The sequence below is a fragment of the Dipodomys merriami genome, unplaced genomic scaffold, assembly GCF_024711535.1.
Source record: "Dipodomys merriami isolate MVZ:Mamm:240054 unplaced genomic scaffold, mDipMer1.0.p SCAF_60, whole genome shotgun sequence".
Lineage (NCBI taxonomy): Eukaryota > Metazoa > Chordata > Mammalia > Rodentia > Heteromyidae > Dipodomys > Dipodomys merriami.
The window spans coordinates 7,112,319-7,139,766 of NW_027206180.1; the positions used below are offsets into that span (position 1 = coordinate 7,112,319).

At 49.4% G+C, this 27,448-nt stretch overlaps 2 protein-coding genes and 1 long non-coding RNA gene across 6 annotated transcripts; 1 reads left to right on the forward strand and 2 right to left on the reverse strand.

Moving 5' to 3' along the window:
* Positions 1-521: 521 nt before the first annotated feature.
* LOC138814598 (zinc finger protein 263-like) lies at positions 522-7,271 on the reverse strand. 3 transcript variants are annotated; one of them, XM_070003632.1, is made up of 6 exons: positions 6,668-7,271; positions 5,626-5,806; positions 5,133-5,206; positions 4,509-4,635; positions 2,945-3,061; positions 522-2,511 (listed from the first exon to the last, which is right to left on the reverse strand). In XM_070003632.1, the coding sequence occupies exons 1-6, from the start codon at positions 7,049-7,051 to the stop codon at positions 1,352-1,354; spliced, it is 2,043 nt and encodes a 680-aa protein (XP_069859733.1). In that variant the 5' UTR covers positions 7,052-7,271; the 3' UTR covers positions 522-1,351. The 3 variants fall into 3 exon arrangements, with proteins under 3 accessions (XP_069859733.1, XP_069859732.1, XP_069859734.1); XM_070003631.1 differs by having other exon boundaries at positions 522-2,514; XM_070003633.1 differs by lacking the exons at positions 5,133-5,206; positions 5,626-5,806 and having other exon boundaries at positions 522-2,514.
* A 4,102-nt stretch (positions 7,272-11,373) lies between these two features.
* On the reverse strand, positions 11,374-27,377 carry LOC138814605 (uncharacterized). 2 transcript variants are annotated; one of them, XR_011368028.1, is made up of 3 exons: positions 27,237-27,377; positions 18,115-18,596; positions 11,374-11,531 (listed from the first exon to the last, which is right to left on the reverse strand). It is a non-coding gene; the product is annotated as an uncharacterized lncRNA (long non-coding RNA). The 2 variants fall into 2 exon arrangements; XR_011368027.1 differs by having other exon boundaries at positions 18,115-18,374; positions 27,237-27,375.
* LOC138814597 (pyrin-like) lies at positions 13,630-25,627 on the forward strand. Its single transcript, XM_070003630.1, has 10 exons — positions 13,630-14,470; positions 14,901-15,710; positions 17,606-17,949; positions 18,329-18,424; positions 20,612-20,842; positions 21,250-21,272; positions 22,857-22,972; positions 23,181-23,213; positions 23,561-23,593; positions 23,763-25,627. The coding sequence occupies exons 1-10, from the start codon at positions 14,188-14,190 to the stop codon at positions 24,314-24,316; spliced, it is 2,523 nt and encodes an 840-aa protein (XP_069859731.1). The 5' UTR covers positions 13,630-14,187; the 3' UTR covers positions 24,317-25,627.
* Positions 27,378-27,448: the final 71 nt, after the last annotated feature.

Below are 27,448 nucleotides of genomic sequence, written 5' to 3' on the forward strand. Positions count from 1 at the left end.
AGCTCCGGGTCGCCGTTCCCAGCCCGCGCGCAGCCGGCCGGAAGTGACGTCGCGCTACCTGCCCAGAGCACCGCCCCCCCACCCCTGCTGCCTGGCGGGCGGGGGACTGTACACCACCGAGTCTCCGAGCCCGCCGAAGCCTAGAGGGGCCCTGCGGCCGCCACGCCGCGGTCCCCGCTCCGGAGGCGTCGCTCGCCGGCGGCCTCCTCCTCCTCCTCCGGGAAAGCGCGTTTCCACGCGAACGTGGCTTCCCCTGTGGACAGGTTGCCCGCGCCGCACGGGCCGCCCCGGGCCGCTGCTCAGAGGGAGTGCGGGGCCTGCGCTGCCACCCCCCCCCCCCGCCCCCGCCCTCCCTCCCCACTCTCCCTCCCCACACCCCCCTCCCCCTCCACAGTTCCTCCCTGACGGGGGGTACGCGCTCCTATTTTAAAGGACACTTACCTTTACGAGGTAGTGGTACAGAGGGGGGCAGCCCCCCTCCCCGACCCCCTGCCACCCAGCCATGAAGACGCGCACACACGTTTCCTAGAGATGTTTATTACTATCCAAACATTTCCAACAAGAAAAAGACCTCTCAAGTTTTCTAGGATTCATAGTTTTAAGTATTTCCCAGGGAATCCATCTCTAATGGAACCCTCCACCCAGGAACAAGATTCAGATTTTTTGGACACAAGTGAGAGATCTGGCTCTGCACGGGTAGACTACACAAACATTTCACCTGTCAACTCCTAGGCTCGCCTGCAAGGTCTAGTTTACAGTTTCTCTTAGGCCTCTGGTTCCTTCTTGTTTGAGGTCACACACGTGTGACAGGCGTGTATAGCACTTCTGTTAGCCACTGGGGGGCTATGGTGGCTGATTATCCAACCAGCTGGAAAGCACACTTTCCCAAGACCCCACAACTGGCTTTCCAGTTGGGTCCTTCAAGAGAACTGCCATTGAGAACTAATCATCTTGGTCTTGAGCTAGTTTGCCAGACTTTGGTCTCTATAGAGCCTTAGGGAGTCCAAATGCTCTTGTTTAACGTCCCATATGAGGAAGAAGATATGGATTACCAAGACTGTTGGAATAAGCATTGAACACCATAAGATACCCAAACCATACCTTGGTTAAATCCCCCGAGAAGGTGGGTGTGCTTTGGACTTCAAAGTGGCCCTAAGCAGTTCACTTCAAATCTCACATACTTGCTACTGCAGCCTGAACTTTTTGTGATAATCCTTTGCTGCCTCTGCATTCCTTCAAAAGAAGCCCAAATTACCTCTAATTACCTGGGCAAACAATGTCAGCTCTTAATAAAAGAGCCCTCTGAATATGCCATCTAATCTAGGGCAAAGGGATAGATATCCCATTGTTTCTAACCAGTGTGAGTTCTCTGATGACTCATAAGACGTGAACTCCGAGAGAAGTTTTCTCCACACTCAGTACACTTGTATGGTCTCTCTCCTGTGTGTGTTCTCAAGTGACGAATCCGGTTGGAGCTATGTGAGAAACTGTCTCCACATTCGTGACAGGTGTAGGGTTTTTCTCCTGTGTGAATTCTCTGATGCCTGATTAAGTTGGATCTGTGAGAGAAGTTTTCCCCGCAGAGGGTACATTTATATGGTTTCTCTCCTGTGTGGGTTCTCTGGTGTCTGGTAAGGTGCATACCCTGCCGGAAGCTTTTCCCACAAGTCAAGCATTCAAAAAGTTTCTTCTCCACTCTGTGGGGCGCATGGTTTGCAAGAAAGGGGGCGCTGTCGTTCCTCATGCCCTCTCCACACTCAGAGAAGGGGTCAAGTCTCTCTTTCTCATGGGTTCTTTCATGAATGACAAGGTGGGAACTCCGAGAGAAACTTTTCCCACACTCAGCACACTTATAAGGCCTTTCTCCGGTGTGGATCCTTTGGTGGCGCAGGAGGTTGGAGCTGTGAGCAAAGATCTCCCCACACTCGAGACACTTGTACGGCTTTTCCCCAGTGTGTGTCCTCTGGTGCCTGTGAAGGTTGGAGTTGCAGGAGAAGCTTTTTCCACACACATTGCACTGATACGGCTTCTCACCTGTGTGGGTGCGCTGGTGGCGAGTCAGGTGGGTGTTCTGACTAAAGCACTTTCCACATTCAAGGCACTTATGAGCCTCCTCTCCCAGGTGTCCTCTGTGTAGTGACAGAAAATGTGGGTGCCCACCAAAGATTTCACCGCACTCCACATCCATGCACAGTCTTTCTGCCGCATGTATTCTCTGATGCCTGATTAGGTTTGAGTTGTTAGAGAAATTTTTGCCACACAAGGGACACAAATGGAGTTTCTTTGGCTGCAGTTCTTTTGTTTGTCCCAGGCCTCTGCAACTTGTGGCTCCCACTAAGGACTGTTCCATTCTGTCCTCTAGGGGAGAGTCCCAATGCCCTTCAGCCCTGTCCAGAGATCTTCCCCAGGGCATCTCCCCTCGGGCCTGGCCAGGGAGGAGTGCCTGGGAGTGGGTATTTTCAGGACAAACAGACTGAGCACTTACATCTGGATCCTCAAACTTCTCTTCCCCTGCTAGAGAGAAAACACAAACTTCTACATGATTTCTACTTTGGAGAAAAGAAAATCCTACATGCCTTTCAGGTCAGAGGCCCTAACAGGATAGATGTACTTCAGTTTTCCACTCCTTCTACATAAAGCACTCCACAGAAGCACATGGATAAGGGGTGGAGCTACTGCTCAAGGAATCAAACTTGGACTAGTTTTAGAATTTCCTTCTTAGAGCTTCCAACCCCTTTCCAAATGTGCCTCCAGCTACTCTGAACCCAAGAGTAAGTGCCTCCTCCAAGTTTGAACCCTGGGTTCCTCATGGGATGGAAAGTGGGTAGGGGAGACACAGAAGCCATGCATCTTCATGGCAGTGATGGTGCACTGGGCTGGTACCCAACCCTTCAAAACCCTTACACTCCAACTTGCTGGGCAGTTGTCCCTTCTCGTTCTTTACCTGGAGTTGGGCTTCGGGAACTCATGCCTTCCTTGCAACCCTGGATGCTGGGATCCCATGGCTTCCCATCTTGTTCCATTTGAGTGCTCAAAGCCTCCTGATTGGGAATGCACGCCTCTGTCCACAATAGAAGAAACAGATTGCTCTATCAACTGGTCTCTTTTATCTGGCAAGGGGAACAGAGCCTTGTTCTCTATTCTCAATGGGTAGGAACAGAATTCTTGGTAAGTCTGAAACAAATTACTTAAAATATACACTAAACTATTCCCAGTGATTACCGCTAAAGAAATTGAGTTTGTTTTTGTTTAACAACTACAAAGCATTGGGATTTGAGAGAAAATCTGGAAGTGCTCCCTATTAAGGGAAACAAAAGCCAGCACTAACTGCTGTGCAGAATTAATTAAAATAAGTTCATGTCTGTGATTGTCTTTATATGAACCTGATGAAAACAAATTGCAGTATAATCTTTGATTGATATATGTTTCAACATACTCAGTCATACTATACTCAAAATCTCGTTTTAAGACTTCCCTCAACTTTCTGGGAATTTTCATATAATCAGAAAAGCTATCCTGTATACTTTCCACCTAAATGTACCTATCACTTTTTCCTATTTGACAGCATCTTTTTTATTTTTTTGTGCTGAGCTTGAGGCTTCAACTCAGGGCCTGTGAGCTATCCCTGAGCTTTTCTGCTTAAGGCTAGCAATCGGCCACATAAGCCACCACTCCACTTCCAGATTTTTATGGTGGTTAACTGAAGATAAAAGACAATCCTGGATGGAGCTGGGAAGGTGGCTCAGTGGTAGAGTGTTTGCCTTGCATGCCTGAGGCCCTGGGTTCGATTCCTCAGCACCACATAAGCAAAAAGAAAAAAGCCGGAAGTGGCGCTGTGGCTCAAGTGGTAGAGTGCTAGCCTTGAGCTGAAGAGCTGAGGGCGCCCAGGCCCAGAGTTCAGGCCCCATGACCGGACCCCCCCTCCCCCCCAAAAAAAAGACAATCCTGGAAAACCAAGTATGTGTGTGTAGGCAAGAGATCACAGATCTTCAGTTGCTCTTTGAAATCCAATATAGTTCAGACTCTGCCTATGGATCGGGAAGCTAGAGTTTAAGTATAGGGCTGCGTGCAATGAATCAACTGTTCCCCTGGGAAGATACTTAACTGACCTCATGTGGATAACTTTAAACCAACAGAGTAGAATCTATTGTGGTTAATTTCTTGGGAAAACTCAGCTTATGGCTGGGAGGTGAGAGTCCAAGCCACAGGGCTCTGGTCAGAAATGGCAGTTATCAACTCTGACAAAAACGTCCTTATAAGCCAGGTGCCAGTGGCTCACGCCTGTAATCCTACTACTCAGGAGGCTGAGATCTGAGGATCACGGTTCAAAGCCAGCCCGGGCAGAAAAGTCCGTGAGACTTATCTCCAGTAAACCACTAGTAAACTGAAGTGGTACTGTGGCTCAAGTGGTAGAGTGCTAGCCTTGAGCTGAAGAGCTGAGGGACAGCGCCCAGGCCCAGAGTTCAAGCCCCCACAACCACCACCACCACCAACAACAATGTCCCTACCCAGTGAGTCCATGTTTTCATAACTCTCCTGTCCTGTGTCCCTGGAGAGGGCTTTCTTACGAGGATCCTGATGGCCCCACTCTTCCTGGGAGATGTACACTGCCATGTCCTCTAAGCTCTCAGGCAACTGAAATAACACAGGACCTCCGTTAGCCCACAGGCACCATGAACAAGTCAAACAGAATCAGGGGTTAAATAGGCAAAACCTAAGAGTGCCAAAGGGGCTTGGAATGTGGCCTAGTGGTAGAGTGCTTGCCTAGCATTCATGAAGCCTTGAGTTCAAGTCCTCAGTATCACATACACAGAAAAAGCCAAAGTGGAGTTGTGGCTCAAGTGGTAAGAGTGGTATCCTTGAGCAAACGAAGCTCAGAGACAGTGCCCAGGCCATGAGTTCAAGCCACAGGACTGGCAAAAAAATAAATAATTTAAAAAAAGAGTGCCAAAGACATATGTCATGAGGAAGAGGGCTCCAGGCCTACATGTTGGAGGTAAGACAAAGAAAGTGAGGGAGACATCTGATCACAGAGAAAAAAAGTCATCCAAGTGCCAGAAGGACCCCACCCCAAAGGCATTACAAAGAGAAAGAAGGACAACAGGGAGAGACAACAGGAACTTTCACATCACCTGGGGCCCGGTCATCTCCTTGTCTTCCACATTCCCTTCAGCAGGAAAAAGAGAAAGCCAGGGAGTGGACAAGGCTGAAGGTGATAGAAATCAGAATGAGAATAGCATTCCCAAACTTTGACAACTCGTGGATAATTACAACACAGTATGCATTCCCTAATGCTCAACCTCTCATTTTAGGACTAAACAAAAGGTGTTTAACAGGCATAATAAATATCCAAATTGACAGGACCAGAGTAAAGGAGTGCAAGTCTCCTGTGCTGGCAGCAGCAGTCCAGCCCTATCACCTGTTTTGTGTACAAAAGAGCTCTATATAAGACATCCCCTCCTCTCTATTGTTCAACCCCAGTATACCACTTCTAGATCTTTCCTAACACATCTGAGAACCTCAGCTTCAGAAATTCTCTTTGGCATCTGTGCTACATTCTGCTAATGTCAGTAACAAGCCCAAAGCCCCTCCTCCCTCCCACCTGCCCAGATAACTGTTCCTCACCCCTCTCCTTTACAGCCTGGGGGTCCCTTTTGGGGCTGGGATCTAGCAGCTCCTGCAGCCTGGGGCCAGGGCTTCGCTCAGTCTCTATTGGCTCAAGCTTGAAGCTCGATGAATCTCCTGCTGCTTCCAGTGGCAAAGGCTCCTCCAAAAGCACTTCTGCTCCCCGCCCTTGGTTTGTGACCTGGGAACCAACCACATCACTCATCATCACAACGGGGTCCACAGAAAATGGAAATCAGTACTGGATTCTGAGGGCAAGCCTTCAGCAGAGAAATGCACACCATCTCTTTGGGCTCAGCAGGAGAGGGGGATGGTGTACACTAAAGTTTTTGGGTTTTTTTCCAAGTGTGTCAGACAAAGTGGGAAGAGGGATGGGTAAGGATAAAGGGGAAAGGTCCACTCCCAGTGTACATCTTCCCTGTACTCTTTCGATGTTCCTCACTCTTAGTTGTCCTTTGTCTTTTCTAGAAGTTTCTATTCTTCACTACTAGAAAATCTACCCGAGGAGCAGTGACCTCAGAGCATCAGTTTTACATCGTTTTTCAACCTCCAATTAATGGGGATGCAGCTCTGCAAAGGAGATCACACAGTTGGCCCTAATATAATAAAAATATTAAGCACTAATTATAAACCAGCAGTGTCATCCCTGTAAACCTCAAAACAGCCCCATTTTACCATCTTCATTTTACCAGTGAGAAAACAGATCCAAAGTGATCAAGTAACTGCCCCAGTCAAATGCTAGTGCAGACTTGAACCCGGGCAATCTAATTCCAGGGCTAACAACTATTTCCAAACACTGCCTCGGGTGAAAACGGCACACTCTTCACGGTTCACTGTTCATATGGGGATAATCTGGAGGAAAAACAAGGCAGATTAAACCACAAAAAAAAAAAAAAAAAAAAAAAAAGCCCTCTTCCCCCAACTACTACTCCGGGCAACCAAGTATAAGCAACTGGAGAACTAGGTCAGCGCAAGGTCTTAGTTCTCGGGGCCGAATGGAAGTTAAAACAGCTTCCTCTCGCTCGCTCGCTCGCTCGCTCACCTGCTGCCTCAGTCTTCCAAGCTTTCTCTGCAAATCCTCCACAAGTGTCACCGCTTCTTCGCCGCTCTCTGGATGCAGCTCCTGCACCCTGCCCTTGATCTCTTGGGGCAGGATGGTCAGGAACTGCTCCAGCACCAGGAGTTCCAGGATCTGCTCCTTGGTGCGGAGCTCAGGCCGCAGCCACCCATGGCAAAGTTCCTGAAGCCGGCTGAGGGCTTCCCGGGGACCGGCGGCCTCTTGGAAACGGAAGCGTCGGAAGAGCAGGTGGGAGGCCTCTGGGCTCGGCCCGGGGTCAGGAGGGGGCAGCTCCTGGCTCCAGGCGCAGTCCTCCTCCAGTTTGACTATCAGGAGCCCTTCCTGGCCCGCAACCGAAGCCATCGTCATAACCCCAGAAAGCCTTGGCCCCAAACCAGCTGCGCCCCTCTTGGAAGGAGCTCTGAGCTCCGAGCAAGAATGGGCCGCGCGGCAGGAGCCTCGGGGTTCTGGACTCCAAAACCGGGACAGAAAAAAAGAAGCCCGGCTCCGAGTCGCGGCCTGCGTGGGTCCCGGGCGCGGCGGTATCAGCCACTAGCGGACCCACGCAGGACTCAGCTCCTGCGGCGGAAGTTTCCGCGCGCAGGTTTAGGCGTCACAAGTCAACAGCGACTGTTCGATACCGACTTCCGGTTCCCGGCTCCCATTCTCCAGCTCCAATTGGGTCAGAGCCTGCCAGACTCAGCCCCGACCAATTACAAGGGGCGACTTGCCTTAAGGGGCGGGACGAGAGGGTGGCCAAATTGTCACCGAGGTGGGGCGGCCGGACTAGACCGACCTGCGATCCCTCCTTCGGCGTGAAGCGGGGACGCTGTAACACGCTCCGCGGAGAAACCTTTTGTCGAGGACCCCAGCCCGCAACTTAACTAGGGCCTGTCTGGGAACGGTCGCCCCGCCCCTGGGGCCTGCGCAAGGTCTGTCGGGAGATGTAGTCCGCGGCTCGGTGCTGTTTCTGCGCCTGCGCCCCAGGCAATCTCCGCTCGGGATCACTGGTCCACCCCTGGCGAGGAACTCTTGGGGTCCAGCCTGCCCCGAGCCACGTCCCGACCTCCCATCTCAGTCCTTTGCCCAGGACTGGCCCTGCCCTGGAAGGCGCGGCGGTGCCATGTGAGTTTCGCGGTAAGGAACTGAGGGGTGGAAGCCGGGGCACCCCCTGGTTCGGCGAGGCCCCCGGCGGGTGGCCCGCGACCAGGGCCGACGCGGGGCCTCCATCGCTTTCCACGGCGGTCAGGGCACGGCCTCTGCAGACTCCAGATCGCTCGTAGGCGAGACCTGCTGCCCACCCGCCGCCCGGGTTCTCCTCCCGGCGGGGACCGGGCGCGGCGGGTCCGGCTCTTCCCTGCCACCTCCCGCTGTTGGCTCTCGATACTTCCCCGCGTCCTTCCTTCTCCCCGGGACGCTGGGACGCTGGGCCGCCGCACCCGAGCACCTAGCCCGCGCGCGCCGGGACCGGCCAGTCTGCAGCCCGGGGGTCTGACACCTTCCCTGGCAACCGCTTTCCACCGACGGCTCTGGGTTCCGGAAACTGCTCACTAGACAAAAAAAAAAAAAAAAAAACCGGAACAAACGAACAAAACCAAGCCCACGGCGGCCCGGAGGAGACCCCTGCCCCGCACACCGTCTCGGCACCTCTGATCTCACCCCGCGGATCTCACTGCTTCGTGCGGCCACCAGACAAACCGGCTTCCAAACTGGGCTGACCTGCAGCACAGCCCTGCGTTCCCGGCCCCTGGCTGAGATGAGGTTTTACTAACTTTTCACCGGTTGGTTTGAAACCAAGTCTTATTGCTACCTCCTGAGTAGCTGGAATGACAGATGTGAGCCACCAGTGCCCAACTACAAGTGACTTTTAAAAATTATCTCTTAGCCAGGCGCCAGTGGCTCACGCCTGTCATCCTAGCTACTCAGGAGGCTGAGATCTGAAGACCGCGGTTCAAAGCCAGCCCGGGCGGGAAAGGCCGTGAGACTCTTATCTCCAATAAAGCACTAGAAAACTAGTGGCGCTGTGGCTCAAGCGGTAGAGCGCCCGCCTTGAGATGAAGAGCGCAGGGACAGCACCCAGGCCCACAACCGACCCAAAAATAAAAATAAAAATTATCTCTTGGGGCTGGGAATATGGCTTAGTGTCTAGCATGCATGAAGTCCTGGGTTTGGATTCCTCAGTACCACATAAGCAAAAAAAAAAAGCCGGAAGTGGCGCTGTGGCTCAAGTGGTAGAGCGCTAGCCTTGAGCTGAAGAGCTGAGGGACAGCGCCCAGGCCCAGAGTTCAGGCCCCACGACCGGACCCCAAAAAAAAAAATTAACAAAAAACAACAACAACAAAAGCTCAGGTATAACACCCAAGCCCTGAGTTCAAGACCCAGGACTGGAACAAAAATTGCGAGAATGGGGCTAGAAGGTGGATCAGTGTAATAGTGATTCCCTTGCATGCATGAGTCCCTGGGTTCAATTCATCAGCACTACATAAGCAGAAAAGGCTGGAATTGGCACTGTGGCTCAAGTGGTAGAGGGCTAGCCTTTAGCTGAAGAGCTGAGAGACAGCGCCCAGGCCCTGAGTTCAAGCCCCTCAACTGACAAAAACTGAGCTGTGAATTCTTAGGCACTAAAAGCAGAGAGTTCTTCGTTCTTTGTGGTGGCTATGTTGGGTTTACACTCAGCATTCTGGCCCCAATGAAGATCACAATATCTGGTGGCAGAGGAGCAAGAAGCAAGCGCTCACTAATGCTCTGTTTTTCTTGTTAAACACAATCCATCATATAAGCTATAATCCTATTCTCACATTGTTTATAAAGTCCCAGAGCATCAAAAAGTGTTTGTAAGTTTCATTTGACTTTGAAAAGCCCAGTCGCATCAAAACATGGTCTACAAGTCTCTTGACTCAGAATTGACCCTGTTGCAAACAAAACACACAGACACACACAAACACAAGTTACTGGGATTGCAACATATCCTGTTTTAGCCTGGAAAGCCCCTTCCCCTACCCTATTCTGCTGTAGGTGCTCAGAGGAGTTTCCCAACAAGCCAAGACAGCAGTAGAGCTCCCCAAGAAACTGCAGCACTTTCCATTCACTGCACCCCCTCTGTATTTTTCCATACAGCAGGGGAGGGGATTAAGGGGGCAGCTCTCTCTGAAGCCAAGTACAGGAGTTGCTCCCTGAGACGTCAGTAAACACTGAAGTAATCTGAGAATGTGCACATCAATCACCACCAAAAACATCTGCATCGAAAGTTTACCCTGTTTTTAGAGGAAATGTAACGTGGGAGGGGGGGGTTTCTGGGCAGAATCCACTAAAGCTGGAAGTTTCAAAACAAAAAACAAACTAAAACCACAACACTCTGTGAACTACCCAGAACAGGACCATGCCAGACATACTTATAATCCCCACAGGGAGGTTAAGGCAGTACCCAAGCACTACAGCAAGACCCTGTCTCAAACAACAACAACAAAACAAAGCAATTGGACAAAAGGGTAAATTCCACCAACCAGAACATATCAAAGCCTTATTGCACCCCAAGCCCCCCCCCCTCATCTGACTGGTGTCAGGGTGCTTGCTCTAGCTGACCATGAGCATGTCTCCTCTTCGGACTCCAGTGCTTAGCTGAAAAAAGGAGCATACCTGGCTAATGAACAATAAAATGTTATCATACAGAAAGATAACCTGTTATGTCAGGTGTTTTATTTTTTGAAATAAGGGTCTCCCTATGACCCATGCATGCAGGCCTCCAACTCTCAATCCTGCCTCAGCCTCACATAATGGTACCAGGGAATGAACTCCATGCCTAATGTTCTTGCCTTGCTTTCTTATGGCTGCTACTCTGCCACTTGAACCACACCTCAACTGCAGCATTTTGATGGTTAATTGAAGATCAAGTCCCAAAGACTTTTCTGCTCAGGCTGACATAGAACTACAACTCTCTAGGTCTCAGCCTCCCGAGTAGCTAGGATTACAGGTATGAGCCACTGGTAACTGACTGCTGCAAAGATTTTTTTTTTTCCAGTCGTGGGACTTGAACTCTGGATGCTGTTCCTCAGTTCTTCAGCTCAAGGCTAGCGCTCTACCACTTGAGCCACAGTGCCACTTCCAGCTTTTTCTGCTTATGTAGTGCTGAAGAATCAAACTTAGGGCCTAATGCATGCAAGGCAAGCACTCTACCACTAAGCCACCTTCCCAGCCCCCAGCCCCAATTTTTTAAGAGATGTTTATGGAGAAAGCAACACCTGGAGCAGAAGTGCTCTTGATGGATGCCTTGTGTCATGCACAAAGCAACGTTCTGACAACAACTTCATGGGACAGGCAGAAAGTTCAAAGCAATACATGGAAAGAAACAGCAGTTTGTCAGTCCACTAGGAAAACTGACTTAGGAAAGGAACACCAATGAATTTTAAAGTTACTAGGTGGAAGGCTGTAGAAGCTGTCACAAGCTTGGATCACTTATTACCATCAAAGAATATGTCCAATTACACTACAGAGATCTTAAGGGCACATCAATGTTACCCACTGCCTAGTTAAAAGGAAACAAGTGTAAAATAATGGATATTCTGCTGTGAACTGTCTTTTAAAAATTAATGTCATGCTGCGACCGGGTTCTGTCGGGACGACGGAGGATACCTAGGGGAGGAACCTGGAATAGGATGGGGAGATGGCAAACAGACAACTCACACACATTTGGAGTGGATGCTGAGTGCGATTTAATGCAGAGGATAACAAACTTTTATAGCAAAAAGTCTCCATAAGAAAGGGCAAAAGGTTACATAATCTTGCTGCAGGGCTTCATTCTTGGGCGGTCACCAGCTGGTCGCCTGATAGGCACTTGTTTCCGGCTTTACCTCTATTTTTAAGAAATACAATTGGTTTCGATGATTGTCACCAATTAACCACTACTTTTTTCTATAGAGGCCTTAACTGTCCCATTAAGATCTTTCCTGTTTCTTCTTTAATAGTAAGCACCACGGAGGCCTAGATCTATACTTTTTTCTATGGAGGCCTTAACTGTCCCATTAAGATCTTTCCTGTTCCTTCTTTAATAGTAAGCACCACGGAGGCCTAGATCTAGCAAGTCTCTTAACAAATGAAAGAGAGTAACAGGAAGTTCTTTCTCTTAAGTAGTTATCTCAGCAATTGCCATACATTCTTTCTGTTCTAGCCGCGCCTACAGCTTCTTGTAAATTTCTTACAATTCCTTCTGCTGGAGTGACTTTGTGAAACCCCCAATACTTTTATATTTACTTATAACTTGTCTACTAGCCTCCATAAGAGGGGCTTCAGGTTAGCACTTAACTCTGGTGGGTTAGTCATATTTTTAAGACACTCATCAGATATTGGAGTCGTCAACACTCTTAAGAAAGAGCTTTGAATAAGGGAACGTTGACAATGAGTAAGTACAATGAACAGTAGAAACAGTAAAAGATTAATAGGCACTCTTATGAGGAAAAGATAGGCAGAAACACATCTTTTCCAGGGGTTTTGCCAGCCTTTTCCCAGGAGTAGGCCTCTTAGAAGCCCTATTCTCCGAGGTAGACTTCGGTGAAGTCCCAAAACTTGGAGATAGGTTTCTGTAAAGCCCCATTCTCTGAGGTAGACTTCGGTGAAGTCCCAAAACTCAGAGATAGGTCTCGAGGCCCCTATCATGGTCTGATAGATGGTTTCCCATGCTAAGCAGACTCTACTGGGGTCGGCGTGGCAATGTCAGGCTGGGCACTGGTGGCTCATGCCTGTAATCCTAGCTACTCAGGAGGATGAGATCTGAGGATAGCACAGGCTGCCATGTTATTTACAAATAACCACCAAAAAGCTGGAAGTGGAGCTCTGGCCCAAGTTGACAAGCTCAGGGACAGCTCCTTGGCCCTGAGTTCAAGCCCAGGAATAACACATACACACACAAACACATCAATATCTTTAATAGTCTAGAAATGTTAAAACAATGTTTTCATTTATATAGGCATAAATATGTAAAGTTACAGGCATAAATATGTAGAGTTCTCCAAATAATGAAAAAAAAATCCTTAGTGTCTTAAAAGGGGAAAAAAAGCTGAGAAAATGTGTGACATTTTGTAGTTAACAGAAGAAAATAGAGATTGGACAACTAAAATTAATTCAGAGGAAGTGGCACTGTGGCTCAAAGTGAGAGCACTAGCCTTGAGCCAAAGAGCTCAAGGACAGTGCCCAAGTTCTGAGTTCAAATCCCATAGCCAACAAAAATAGAGAGAGAGAGAGAGAGAGAGAGAGAGAGAGAGAGAGAGAGAGAGAGAGAGAGAGAGAGAGAGAGAGAGAATTCAGAGTCTCTGGAACTGACTGGAGAAAGGGTATCAATGGAACAGTTGGGGAAATTTGATTACTGACTGATTATTTGATTATGGACTGATTTATTGTAGAAATGTTACTTTTTTGGCTGTGATAAATATGATTATTTAAAACAATATTGTTGTGTCCTGCCGGGCGCCAGTGGCTCACTCCTGTAATCCTAGCTACACAGGAGGCTGAGAGCTGAGGATCACCGTTCAAAGCCAGCCCAGGCAGGAAACTCTGTGAGACTCTTATCTCCAATAAACCACTAGAAAACAGGAAGTGGTGCTGTGGTTAAAGTGGTAGAGCACTTGCTTTGAGGTAAAGAGCTCAGGGACAGCGCCCAAGCCCAGTATCCAAGCCTCACAACTAACAACAACAACAACAAAAAAGTTGTGTCTTTATTGTTAATATCTAGAATTTCTAGGAAATTTGGAGTGATATATTATTATCTTTTTATTTTTCTTAAGGGAAACAAAAATACTATTAAATAGAATCATTTGGTGAATCTAGGTAAAAAGCATTTAAGTATGATTTATACTGTAACTCTCCATTTCCTGTAATTGAAAGTTTTCAAAACAAAGGATTAAAGTTAAAAAAAAAACACACAGATGTGCACACGCACAGTAGTTGAGTAAGGTAGAAGCTGGCTTCCTGTGTGATCTACATCAGCTTTGGAGCCACCTCCAGAGTCCAACCTGGGTTTGGAGTTCTGGGGGGCGTGGGTCTTTCTACTCAGGTATCTCCAGCATTCTGCTAAGTACCTACAACATGTGTTCAGAAAATGTGCTCCCAGAAACAAGGGCCTGGTCAGCTGTTGGGATGGACAGATGAAAATGGAGGTCCTGGATACCATGGGGCATGGCTCCATCCCCACTTCCTCCTCCAGATCTGCGTCTGGACTCCAATTCCAGAGCCTCCCTTACAGACTCTCTCTTCCAGGCAGAGCTGGGCTTTGGGGAGGGGGGAGGGAGGGATCATGCAACTGACAAAGCACAGATAAGCCTCTGATTTGCAGAGAGGACAAGCCATCCGGAACCCGACATGTGTTCACCGTTAGTCTCAGTTCCCATCAGTGCAACGCACTTCCTGTGCCTTTCCCATTATTTCACAAGCTGTCTTTTGGGGTTCACGCTCAGTCTCCAGGTCAGAATTTTTTATTCTGTCAGAAGACGGACAACTGGCTCTAGCCTTTCTGGGGCATGACGATGGCCAAAACCCTTAGTGACCACCTTCTCAACACCCTGGAAGAGCTGGTGCCCTATGACTTTGAGAAGTTCAAGTTTAAGCTGCAGAACACCAACCTAGAAAAGGATCACTCCCGAATACCCCGAGGCCATCTCCAGCTGGCCAGGCCAGTGAAGTTGGCCACTCTGCTGATCACCCACTATGGGGAGGAGTACGCTGTGCGGCTGACCCTACAGATCCTGCGGGGCATCAACCAGCGCTTCTTGGCAGAGGAACTCCACAGGGCCACCAGCCAGGGTAAGTATGGGGTCAGGCCCCTTTCTGGCCCTCATGGCTGCTGGCAAGTAGGCAAGGAGTGCTCAGACCAGGCCGAGGGTATAAAGGCCCTGTCTACCACATTTGAGCATCTGTTGCTCTTTCTGGCCTGTGTAACCAGGCTTCTTCTAAAGGCCTTAAAAATAGAGTTGGTTTCTGACTGTGAACCAGAATCAGGAGAGGCAGGGACTGAAGCACCTGCTCCTGGAGAACATGTCAGTACATGTGTAATGAACACACATGGAAACACAAGTATTGAGCTTGCAGAAAGGGTCTGCAAAGCAATCGTAAGAGCAGTGCTGTGCTTTCCTCTTCGACATCCTCTAAAGGGAATTAAAAGTTTCCGTTCTTTCATACCCTAAACCACTGAGTGTGGGAACATTTCATGTCTTTTATTTGGTTGTCTTTCCAGACTATTCGATACCAGAAAGTGGCACTGACACTTCGACATGGTCCTCTTCTCGGGAGAATAAGCCAAAGAGCTTAAGAGAATCAAATGGCCTTGAAGTTGATGGGCAGCCACAGCAAAGCGGTGATGTGGTGTCCAGCCTACAGTCTACCCAACATGAGATGGGGAGAGCAGCCCAGAAAAAGTGTCAGAGCAAACGGAAGGACCCAAAGGTCCCTGAGGACACACAGAGCAAGCCATCGGCCAGGGTCGCAGGGCCAAACTCAAAGAGAAGCCCAGGCCCCACTCCCATGGCAGGGGACAAGGAGAGGAGGGAGAGTGGCCAGCTCCGTAGGAATGCCAGCTCCGCAGGGAGGCTCCAGGGGCTCTGCAGTGGGGCCTTGGGGAGGAAAGAATCCAAGAAATCTGAGTTGTATTTACCTTCGGGAAAGAAGCGTCCCAAAAGTCTTGAAATTCCCATTTCATCAGGAGGGGGAGAACCCCCAAACCCAGAAATTCTTCTGCCTCAGGAAGAAACTCAACAGGAGAGAAATGCACATTCAGAGTCAGTAGCCGCCCCTAAGGGAGTAGTCAGTATGGATGGAGAGGGTCCAGCGGCTCAGGAGGGCTCTAGGAACCCAGATTGTTCCGTAGTCCTGGAGAGGAGAGCATTCAAGAACACACTTCCCAATGCACTGTCAGCTGGAGAGAAGAAATGCACAGCATCGTGGGAGGAAAATGGAATTGGGGGACCAGAGGCCCCTGGCCCCCTGGTGAAGATGACTGGCAGTGTATGTCACAAGTCTTCAAATCCAGAAGTCACTTCACCTTCAGGTAAGAAAGGCGCCTTGAGTCTGGAAGTCCTAGCATGCTTCGGAATGGGAGCCTGTGCAGGTGCACTGTATTTCTATCGCTGCCATACCTGGGTGTCTCCCAGGGTCCCTTTGCATATCTGATGCAGGCCATAGACACAGGAAAAAATACATACACGGACATCTTCATAAAATGTTGCATCAAATGTTGATGTACTCCTGTACCCTCAGGAAGTCCTTCTTTAGAATTTACAGGCGTCATGGGCTCCAGGTTGAGAATGTGGAAAACACTGGGCAAAAATATCCCCTTCCCACCATTACTGTTGGGCGCTATGGGGCTGAGACTGCCATCTGCCTTTGGGGGGGGGGTGGAAGGATTAGGGGGAGAAATTCTTACCAAAATCCTAGGTCTTTCTTTGGGGGAGAGCAGACATAGAGCTTGAACTCAGGGTCTAGGTTCCGCCCTTGAGCTCTTTTGCTCAAGGCTAATGCTTTACCACTTGGAGCCACAGCACCATTTATGGCTTTCTGAGGGCTAATTGGAGATAAGAGTTTCATGGCCTTTCTTGCCTGGGCTGGTTTTGAACTGTGATCTTCAGAGCTCAGCCTCCTGAGTAGCTAGGATGACAGGCGTGAGTCACTGGTGCCCTACTCTAGGTCATTCTTATTGATGAATTAGTCATCAGGATTATGGGGGTTTTGTTACAAAAACCCCTAAATTACATACACAATACAATTATTTGTTCCTCTTTCACAAGAATATCATGCATGTGGTCCAGGACAGATCTATAAGCCAGCACTCTGACTCCTGATGTTTGTTCTGAAACTCATAGCCTCAGATGGTAATGCAACAGAATAGGACAAAGAGGAATAGCATTGAGAGGATATAGGGAATAGCATGTAGGGAAGGTTTCTAGAAGTTTCTAGGAGCTGCTTAGGACACCTTATTTAGACCTCCTCCACTACAATGCTATTGCAAAAGAAGCTGGTACTCTGAGTTTGGGCGCGTGCGTGCGTGCGTGTGAGTGTGTGTGAGTGTGTGAGTGTGTGTGTGTGTGTGTGTGTGGTGGGGAAGCAGCCATTTAAGCATGCAATTAACTCTACAACAAGGGAAGAAATAGAAATGTTTTTGGGGGAAGGTCCTCTAGCAAACTTGTGTGAATGGTTAACATTACTTCCTTGGACAGTAAGGGGCAGAAGAAGGAAAGAGCAATGGATTCTGTGTGCTTGTTTCTGTGTGTGTCTTCTGAATGATTCCTACCCAGTTGCTTATGGGGCCCTGAGGCCTCCCTGGGACACCAACTCAGCCAGCAGCCCCATGGCGGGCAGGCCTTTGTGAAGCCACTGTCGGTGCTCTTGGGGCAGAGACATTCATAACTTTTACATCTTCTTTGTGAAAGACATCCCTACTCAGCCCTTTTTGCCTTACTTAGTGCTTTTTGAACTTGGATGTGATCCGTTTGCTCCCTCATTCCACACCCACCAACAAATGCTTACAGTGTACTCTCTCAGAAACCCTGCCAGGAGCTAGGGATCAGTCTACCCATGAGGCGCACAGTGGCCCTCCCCAGGAATTCCCACCTGAGGCACTGGCAGCCTGTGTGACAAACACTGTTAACATGTCTCATAGGCTTTTATATCCTACACGTCTGTATCTGTGCGGGAAAAAGACTTGGGTATTCAGCAAAGGGCCATGGGCCTAAATGCCAAAGGAAAAAAAAATCTCCAGTCACAGTCCTGGCCTGTAGCTCTCAGTCCCAGTGACCTCTTGATGGCTTCACTTGAATAAAAGTCAGGGCAGGACAGGCAAGGAAGTAGACAGGCTAGATCGGAGAACACATGTGTTCTAGCTCCAGAAGCTCTTGTAAACATCTAGGGTTTTCCGTACAAGTGACTTTTCCTCTGCTTTCTCTCCAGGGAAGCCAGAGGAAGAGTCTGCATGTCATCTTTGTCACACCAGAGGTGGAGACCTGCATGAGGACATGTGTATACATGGTGCCTGCAGCTCCCCCACTGCTCCTAAGGACCCCCAGGCCACAGGAAGCCATCCATCCAGCTGCCCTCAGTGCCAGGCCTCACTCACAAAGAAAGGTTCTGGAGGGCTGAGCTCCCAGCCCCCGCCACACTGCCAGCACCACAAGCAGGTACAGCTGCTTTTCTGTGAAGACCACAGGGAAGCCATCTGTCTCATCTGCAGGCTGAGTCAGGAGCACCGAGGCCACTGGGTGCGCCCCCTCCAGGAAGCTGCCACAGAATACAGGGTAAATGCCCCTGCCTGGGGCCCTTCTCTCACACAAACCAAACTCACTGGGCCTTGTTTCATTTCCTCAAGCACTTTGGGATGTGGGTGCACTAGTCAGGACTACTGGGCTATAAGTAGATACAAATACACATCAGGCCAGCAAAGACAGTATTAACCAACTTACCTTGCTCAGAAGTCTGGAGGTGCTGGTCTCAGGTATGGCGGAGCCAGGGACTGTCTGCTTGGTTCTGCTTCCCTTGGTGTTAGGCACATTTATTTGTCTTCTTTCCTGAGCATTCTTCCTGGTGCTCGACTATGGCACTCTCTATTTTGTTCCTGGAAGCAGCTTTTCTCCCTTCGTGGAAGTCAGTGTGTCTCAAGAAGTGCTCTTTCTCCAGGAGCAAATTCAGAAGCAGCTAGAGCATCTGAAGGAGCTGAGGACATCTGGGGAGGAGCAGAGACGGCAGGGGGATAAGAAGACTGGAAACCTCCTGGTAAGGAGTCCTGCTCCAAGGCTTGCCCATCACTCCTGCAGCGGGGACGGGACTGGAAGCAACAGGGGGTCCCTGAGATTCTACATGGTGGATCTGTAGGGCCCTTTCCTCTTGGGAGGTAGGAAAGATTGTTTGAGGACAATATCACCTCTTTGAGGAAGCTTCCTGGTGGCTATCAGAAAGAAAATGAGAAGAGCCAATAAATTACCTCTGTTCACTAGTAATGAAGCTAAGTTCACCGACATTCAAATGGACAGGTGCCGCCATTGAGCACTGACGTTAAAAAGTTAACATGAAAGTGGTGTTGTGGCTCAAGTGGTAAAGCACTTGCCTTAAATTCAAGAGCTCAGGGACAACACCCAGGCGCAGAGCTCAAGCCCCATGACAAAAAAAAAAAAAAAAAAGTTAATATGAGGGCTGGGAAGGTGGCTCAGTGGTAGAGCGCTTGCCTTGCATTCATGAGGCCCTGGGTTCGATTCCTCAGCACCACATCAGCAAAAAGGAAAAAAAAAGCCGGAAGTGGCTCTGTGGCTCAAGTGGTAGAGCACTAGCCTTGAGCTGAAGAGCTGAGGGACAGCGCCCAGGCCCAGAGTTCAGGCCCCACGACCAAGAAAAAAAAAAAAAAAAGTTAACATGAAATCATTGACACACACACACAAAAAAAGCACTGCTATTGAGATATTTGAGGCAAGGTCTGAATATGGAGTCAGGTTGGCCTCACCCTCAACATCCTCCTGCCCCAGCCTCCTGAGTATCAGGATCATAGGCATTTACCCAAGTAAAGACGTTACTGTGAACTTCCTGTGCCCCAATATATATATATATTTTTGGGTCGGTCGTGGGTCTTGAACTCTGGCCTGGGCGCTGGAGCTCTTCAGCTCAAGGCTAGCACTCTACCAATTGAGCCAGAGGGCCACTTCCTGCTTTCTGAGTGGTTTATTGGAGATAAGAGTTTCACAGACATTTCCTGCCCAGACTGGCTTTGAACCACGATCCTCAGATCTCAGCCTCCTGAGTTGGATTACAGCCATGAGCCACCAGCGCCCAGCTGCCCCAACATTTTAAGAGTAAAGGCTTCCATTCTGCAGAAGGGTTTGGTAGCCATAGCCTTGTCCATTTGTATGCCCAAGGCACATACTAACTCCACCCTGGCCTCCAAGACAAGACAAGATGACCACTACAGTGTTTTGGCTTCCTATGGCCATCATACACAGAAACTTATTTTCTCTCCGTTCTGGAGGCCAGAAGTCTGAATGAGTGTTCTTTGGAAGGGCTGACACTCAGGGAAGGATCTCCACGGCTCCCCCCACAGCCTGTGGATGGTTATCTGTGTCTTCTGACATGATGTTCTCTGTGTGTTTCTGTGTCCAAAGTGCTCTTTTTTTGGGGGGTGGGGGGTCCGTGGGGCCTGAACTCTGGGCTTGGGCGCTGTCCCTCAGCTCTTCAGCTCAAGGCTAGCACTCTACCACTTGAGCCACAGCGCCACTTCCACCTTTTTTCTTTTTGCTTATGTGGTGCTGAGGACCTCAGGCATGCAAGGCAAGCGCTCTACCACTGAGCCACCTTCCCAGCCCCAAAGGACACCAGAAGGTGTTGGAGTAGGTTGGAACACTTAATGAAGCACAGTTTCAAGAACCCTATCTCCAAATAAGATCACATTCTGAGGCACTGCAGGCTTTAAACAAGAATTTTCTAAGTAGCCGGGCGCCGGTGGCTCATGCCTGTCATCCTAGCTACTCAGGAGGCTGAGATCTGAGGATCGTAGTTCAAAGCCAGCCTGGGCAGGAAAGTCCGTGAGACTCTTATCTCCAATAAACAGCTAGAAAACCGGGAGTGGCGCTGTGGCTCAAGTGGTAGAGCGCTTGCCTTGAGCTGAAGAGCACAGGGACAGCACCCAAGCCCAGAGTTCAAGTCCCACAACTGACCAAAAAAATTTTTTTTCTAAGGGAAATTATGGAATATCCAATATAAAACTGAAGATTTTTTCCAGAAGCAATTTCATTACCCTTAGACTGTCACACTTCCATATAACACCACCCCCATTTCTGGCGTTCAGGCCTTTAAAAGGCTGAGAAAAACTGCGTCTTACCCCCATCTAGGAGATGGGAGTCCTAAGACATGCACACACACCCACACCCCACAGCCCAGACTGCGACACTGTGACATCTCCATCTTCTCTTCCCCCAGAAACAGACTGAAACCCAGAAGCAGAAAATCAGATGCCACCTGGAGAAGCTATCATGCTTTCTGGAGCAGCAGGAGCAGCTCTTTGTGGCCTGGCTAGAGGAGCTGCACCAGACAATTAACAGAGCCTGGGGGAACTATGACACCCAGGTATCCCAGGACATTCACAGCCTTGATGAACTGATTGGAGAACTAGAGGCCAGAAAGGACCAATCAGAATGGGAGCTCATGCAGGTGAGTGCTTTTGGACTTGTCCTTCACATGCCCACTGTGCCTAGTGGGAATGAATTAGGCTCCCATCACTGCCATTAGCTCTGCCAAAGACAGGGAGCAACACTCTTGAACCAGAGGTAGCAGCTGGCCACTCACAATACCTAATGGTCGCAGGCCCCATTGGTGAGGTCTCTTGGGAGCTCAGAGTAGCCCTCACATTGTGGAGAGGTATCAATAAGCAGGGTTTGTGGGCTCTGGCAGGGCTACTACCTGGGTGATTGGAATTAGAACAGAGAAGAGATGCTCCCACTACTGACACCACAGAACTGGGAGTCCTAATAAAGGCAAGAGCTCAGGAGCGGAGGCTGGGAGATAGCACAGAGCATCAGGGACACTGGTAAAGAAGAGCTTCCTCTTTTCTCTCCTAGGACATCGGAGTCACTTTGCAGAGGTATGCAGATATCGCTTGGTGTCCCTCTGTATGCTTTGCAGGAAGTATTTGGTGAGGCAGTCCAAGGAGGGACCTGGGTGTGACTCAGGACTCCTGTTTCCTACAGCTTTCTGAAGCCTTCTTGGAATTTGTTCAGGGAGAATGGGAGCCTGAGCAGGAGGGAAAGCTTGGGTAGACGCCTGGGGAGAATGGATTTAGGCCAGTCCTGTTGAACTCAGCTTATGGCTTCCCATAGCTTGTATTCATTCACCTTATGAAAACTGCCCTGCAGAGATGCCGGTAGCCTCCAACAAGGAAGCAGCAAGGGTCTCTGCATAGCATCTGGGGCTGGACGAAGCCGCGCAGGCAAGGGAAGAGATGGGGTGAAAGGGGGAAAGTCCTGGTGTTCTGAGGGTAGGGCCCAGGCATAAGGTTGGGCTTTTTCTTAGCAGCAGTCTGCTGGGCTTTTGTTGTTGTTGATGTTCGTGGGGTTTGAACTCCGGGCCTGGGTACTGTCCTTCAGCTCTCCAGCTCAAGGCTAGTGGTCTACCGCTTGAGCCACAGTGCCACTTCCGGTTTTCTAGTGTTTTTTTTTTTGAAGCTAAAAGTCTCACAGACTTTCCTGTTCATGCTGGCTTTCAACCGTGATCCTCAGATATCAGCCTCCTGAGTAGCTAGGATGACAGGCATGAGCCATGGGCGCCCAGCTTTCTGTTGTTGTTTTTTTTTTTAATGTAACATTTATTGCTTAGATGGTTTGATAGGGAAGAGCTGTCTTCTCACTCTGTATTTAGAAAACCTATATAGCGACCACAAAGAGGAACTAAAATCAAACTTGTGACTCACTCACTGTTCATGTGACTTAAATGAAAAGTTTAGAGAAGTATATTAATTTGACATAGAAAACTCTGGTATATAGTAACTACCATAAGCTGGTGGCTCACACCCGCAATCCTAGCTACTTAGGAGTCTGTATTTAGAAAATCTATACAGCAAACAAAAAGAGGAACTAAAATCAAACTTGTGACTCACTCACTGTTCATGTGACTTAAATAAAAAGTTTAGAGAAGTATAGTTAATTTGACATAGAAAACTCTGGTATATAGTAACTACCATAAGCTGGTGGCTCACACCCGTAATCCTAGCTACTTAGGAGGCTGAGATCTGAGAATCATAGTTTAAAGCCAGCCAGGGCAGAAAAGTCCATGAGACTTCAATTAACTACCAGAAAACCAAAAGTGATGTTGTGGCTCAAAGTTGTGGATCACTAGCCTTGAACAAAAGAGCTCAGGGACAGTGCCCAGGCCCTGAGTTCAAACCCCATGACCAACAAAAAATACAATATACATCAATAGCATTTAAAAGCCAGTATTTAAACTCATTGTGGTTTTGATCTCAATGATGCTTAAAGCTCCCCAGTATAGGCCATTCTATGGCTGGCATTGAGGACCAGTGTTTAGAACACTGTGTCCAGGAAGGACTATTCTTTGCACAACCCAGGCTTGGCTGTAGGTGCCAGTGTAGACTGCACCTAGCTTCCAACTCACAGGGACTTAGACCACCTCCTCAGTCCAGCCCTCTTTGGCAACAGTCTTTTTTCTCTAGGGCAAGGGCAATGACAATCCCTAAGCCATGGACCACACCTGAAGATATGAAAGAAAAGATCCACTTGCTCCACAAGAAGTCAGAGTTTGTGGAGAAGAACATCCAACACTTCTCTGGTAGGTGGACTTGGGGTAAGACGGGAGGAGCTTGCTTAGCTCCTACATGACACCTATGTATCCCAGAATACCTTTGCTTCCCTTCATCTCCCAAAACCTTTGTGACCCTACAGCTTCCCCTGGGTCCATTCCTATCAAGGGGGCCTAACTCAGTTTCTCTGTATTCTCTCCTCCCCACCTCCCCTGCCTCCAACCCCCTCCCATTTAGAAGCAATACGTTCTGAAATGGAAACATTCAACGGTGAGTATGATGGTAGAGGGTGACTGTCCGGGGGTCATTGTTACAGTCCCCATGCTGTGCACTTGTGGGAATTGTTTATAGAGACATCTGGAACAAAGGCAGGCTCCTTGGCTCTGCATTCCCTTGTGCCTGCCTAGTTAGCTGAGTTAACTCACTAGACCACAGTGTGTCCAGGATAGGTGTGGGTGCCTGGGAGGCCTTAGTTCTACCCTAACATAGGATGCAGGATCCAAGGCAGAAGCAGCCTTATCTGTCTTCCCTGGTGGTGGGGACAGTCTGAATTATCAGGCTTTCTGAATGGAAATGCTCACAATCTTTTCCCTCCCTATCTCTTTCATTCTCTATAGTTCCAGAATTGACTGCTGCCCAGGCACATGCTGGTAAGTGCTCACTCAGATCAAGACACATAGTGTTCATTGCTGGGACTTTGTGTGTCCCCCACCACAACCTGGAAGAGCAGCCCTGTCTCTGGTGGATGGGGAGGGGGGGGGGTCTTAGGTGAATATTGTCCACAAACCCTCAAGAGAGGTATTGTGATCCTCTGTGCAGCTAGTGTGATCCTGGATCCAGCAACTGCTCACCCCAACCTCATCTTCTCTGATGACATGATGAGCGTGAGACTTGGAAACAAGTGGGACCGGCTGCCTGACAGCCCAGAGAGATTCGACAGCTGCATCATCACCCTGGGCTCTCCTAACTTCATCTCTGGCCGCCATTACTGGGAGGTGGAAGTTGGAAACAAGACGGCGTGGATCTTGGGAGTGTGCCGAACATCCACAAACAGGAAGGGGAGCATGACTTTATCACCAGAGAATGGTTACTGGGTGGTGATGATGATGAAGCGAAATGAGTACCAAGCATCCACCATTCCTCCAACCCGACTGAAAATAAGAGAGCCCCCAAAGAGGGTTGGTATCTTCCTTGACTACACAGCTAGAGACATTTCCTTTTATAATGTGACAGCCAGATCCCACATCTACACATTCACTGGTTTCTCTTCCTCTTTGCCCCTTCAACCTATCTTCAGCCCTGGGACACATGATGGAGGGAAGAACATGGGTCCTCTGACTATCTGCCCAGTGGGTGGCCAAGGGCCTCACTGAATGCTCAGCGTTGCACCTCCATTCTGGCTTCTGACCTTGTATTTGCATTCAACAGTCACTAACTGCATACCTACCAGGTTGGCTCTGTGCACCAGTGGCTCACAACTGTAATCTTAGCTACTCAAATGGCTGAGATTTGAGGGTTGTGGTTCAAAGCCAGCCTTGACAGCCAAATATGCAAGGCTGTTATCTCCAATTAATCAGCAAAAAGTTGGAAATGAAACTGTGGCTCAAGAAGCAGAACACCAGAACTGGGTGCAAAAAGCTAAGGGATAGCACCCTGGCCCCGAGCTCAACACCAGTACACACACACACACACACTAATAGGTTAGAGCTGCTATAAGAGATGTAAAGAATAAGAAAATAGCTAGGCACTGGTGGCTCATGCCTGTAATCCTAGCTACTCAGGAGGCTGAGATCTGAGGATAGCAGTTCAAAGCCAGCCAAGGCGGGAAAGTCTGTGAGCCTCTTATCTCCAGTAAACCACTCAGAAAACTGAAATGGTGCTGTGGCTCAAGTGGTAGAGTGATATCCTTGAGCTGAAGAGCTGAGGGACAGTGCCCAGGCACAGAGTTCAAGCCCCACAACCGACAAAAAAAAAAAAAAATAATAATTTTATTGCCCACAGAACTTATGGAACCATAGCAGAGATAGGTAGGTAAGTAGGTAGGTATGTAAGTGTTAGTGATCAAGGATGGTGCAGAAGTAGGTATGTAAGTGTTAGTAGTGATCAAGGGTGGTGATGACACCTTGATGACACGTAATAGATTTCAGAGGAAGAAGTACATGGAACATGGCTGTTGGTAATAAAGCGTGTATGATTTAGCACTCTCAGATGCTTCTAAAGCACAAGACTCTTAACATTTTCCTTCCCCACAGCCAGGATGTATACCTCATTCTCTATCTTCCCCTGTCTTAAGGATACTGGAAACCTACATAAAATCTAAGCAGACTGGATTGTTACAAAAGTATTACATGGCTGGATTAATGAAATATTCCAAAGAGTAATGAACAGACCTCCTTAAGTAAATCAAGTAGACAATTAGACCACAACTGCATTTGTCACTCCATTGATCACTGATACCATGAAAAAGCCTGAAATGATCCAGTGGAAAAACCACTTATTCTAAATATCAGATTATTTTGTCTTGGTTTGTATCAGAAAATTTGTGAACATGTGTAATATTGGGTGTTGTAGCTTACATGTTCTACCCATATCATCTCCACTTAAGATGTAGTGACATAATCACCTAGGCCAGAATTTACAATGTTTAAATAACTGTGGAAGATGCAAATGAGGTTGTCCAGTGAATGTGCATAGATAAAAGAGCAAACAAAAGCACTATAGGCAAAGCAGGATGTATTCATACTGTACTGGCTGATTATTATTGTAATAGTGTTAGCCAGGTGAAGTGGCACATATCTATACAAATCTTAGCTTTGAAAAGCAGAGGCAGAGAGCGCTAGCCTTGAGCTGAAGAGCTGAGGGACAGTGCCCAGGACCAGAGTTCAGGCCCCACGACCAGAACCCCCCCCCCAAAAAAAAAAAAAAACAACAGTCTTTGGGGCTGGGAAGGTGGCTCAGTGGTAGAGCGCTTGCCTTGCAAGCCTGAGGCCCTGGGTTTGATTCCTCAGCACCACATAAGCAAAAAAGAAAAAAGCCGGAAGTGGACCTATGGCTCAAGTGGTAGAGCGCTAGCCTTGAGCTGAAGAGCTGAGGGACAGCACCCAGGCCCAGAGTTCAGGCCCCACAACCGGACCCCCCCAAAAAAGAATGAAAAGCAGAGGCAGGAAGATTACAAGTTCAAAAAAGAGGGTGGAAGGCAGAGATCAGATAGTGGGAGAGAAGAGAGGAATGCATGCTGGTGTTTATGTACAGAGGACTGAAGGCAAATCCTGTTAGGGAAAAGGGATGTCTGTGAAAGGCAAGAATGAGGCAGATGAAGGATTCAGAGCTCAGCAGACCAGATGAAACGTTAATGAAGGTTAAAGACGGTTGCCATGGTGACTTGAGGAAAGTCAGGCAGTGTAATAGCAGCAGTGGTGGAGGAGCTTAAGTAGGGTCCTAGGTATGAGTAGGGTAGAAGGTAGCTGAAAAGTTGAAAGGAGTTTCAGGATGTGCCTTGAGTGTTTGTGCTAATGGCCAAAACCTGATTCCAGGAACCTACTGTGGCCTGCTTGGAGTAACTCAGGTGCCTGTCATTAGAGGGGTGGGGAGTGGGGGAGTGGGGTCTCACATTTAGATTAAGATTCAGGGCTGGAGAATGTCAGGAAGGTGTGGGAGGAAGGTAGTTGGTGGGCCATCCAACACTGAACTTATTGGAACAAGGCAGATTCCCATCAAACCCTGCACACATATTGTCCTAAACCTGATTGCGTTCCTGGGCATGAACTGAGTATGGGGGGGGGGGAGGCGAGGGAAACCCAGACAAGTGGTGACAACGACACCCGAGACACGACAAGAAGATAGGCCTAGAATGTCTTAAGAAAGCCGGGCGGGGCTGGGAAGGCGGCTCAAGTGGTAGAGCGCTGGCCTTGAGCAGAAGAGCTGAGGGACAGGCCCAGAGTTCAGGCCCCACGACCGACAAAAACAAAGATACAAAGTCCAGCGTAAACGCTGTCGGGTTTTTTCCTTTTGGGGGGCGGGTGTGTGGAAGAAGGTCCCCAGCCCCACCCGCCACGCTGCCCCGTCCTTCGATCCCATCCTCGAACCCAGGCGCCGCCGCAGCCAGGGCCTCAGGAGCCGTGACGCGGGCCGACCACACGCGAGGACCGGACCTGCCCAGACGCTCCCGCGGGCAGCGCGGTGGCGGCGCTGCCGGTCCCGCCCCGGCCCGGGATGCGCCGGCCGCCGCCGCCGGAGAGGAGGCCTCCGCGGCAGGCCGCCACGCACGGCGCTCGCCTTCTCTACGCTTTCTACCTCTCATAAAAAGCCACGGAGACGACGGCGTCCGCGGGCCTCGCCGGCCGCGGGCTCGGAGAAGCCCTCGCACCGGGCGCGAGCCGCCGCCCCGCGGGCTCCCAGCGCGGAGACCCGGCTCCCGACGCGGGCGCGCGCCGCCGGATGTGACGTCACCCCGCGGAAGCGCCAGGCCTCCCAGAAGGCAGTGCGGCCCCGGCGTCCGAGGAGGG

Excerpts from the sequence above, each read along its gene's own strand:
- LOC138814598 (XM_070003631.1), bottom strand. The coding sequence starts at position 7,051 with ATGACGATGGCTTCGGTTGCGGGCCAGGAAGGGCTCCTGATAGTCAAA. Across the intron at positions 5,207-5,625 it reads CCAGGCTGTAAAGGAGAGGG|CCTTGTCCACTCCCTGGCTT; the intron begins GTGAGGAACAGT and ends TATCACCTTCAG. Across the intron at positions 2,515-2,944 it reads TTCCCGAAGCCCAACTCCAG|CAGGGGAAGAGAAGTTTGAG; the intron begins GTAAAGAACGAG and ends TTTTCTCTCTAG.
- LOC138814597 (XM_070003630.1), top strand. The coding sequence starts at position 14,188 with ATGACGATGGCCAAAACCCTTAGTGACCACCTTCTCAACACCCTGGAA. Across the intron at positions 15,711-17,605 it reads AGAAGTCACTTCACCTTCAG|GGAAGCCAGAGGAAGAGTCT; the intron begins GTAAGAAAGGCG and ends CTTTCTCTCCAG. Across the intron at positions 23,594-23,762 it reads TGCTGCCCAGGCACATGCTG|CTAGTGTGATCCTGGATCCA; the intron begins GTAAGTGCTCAC and ends TCCTCTGTGCAG.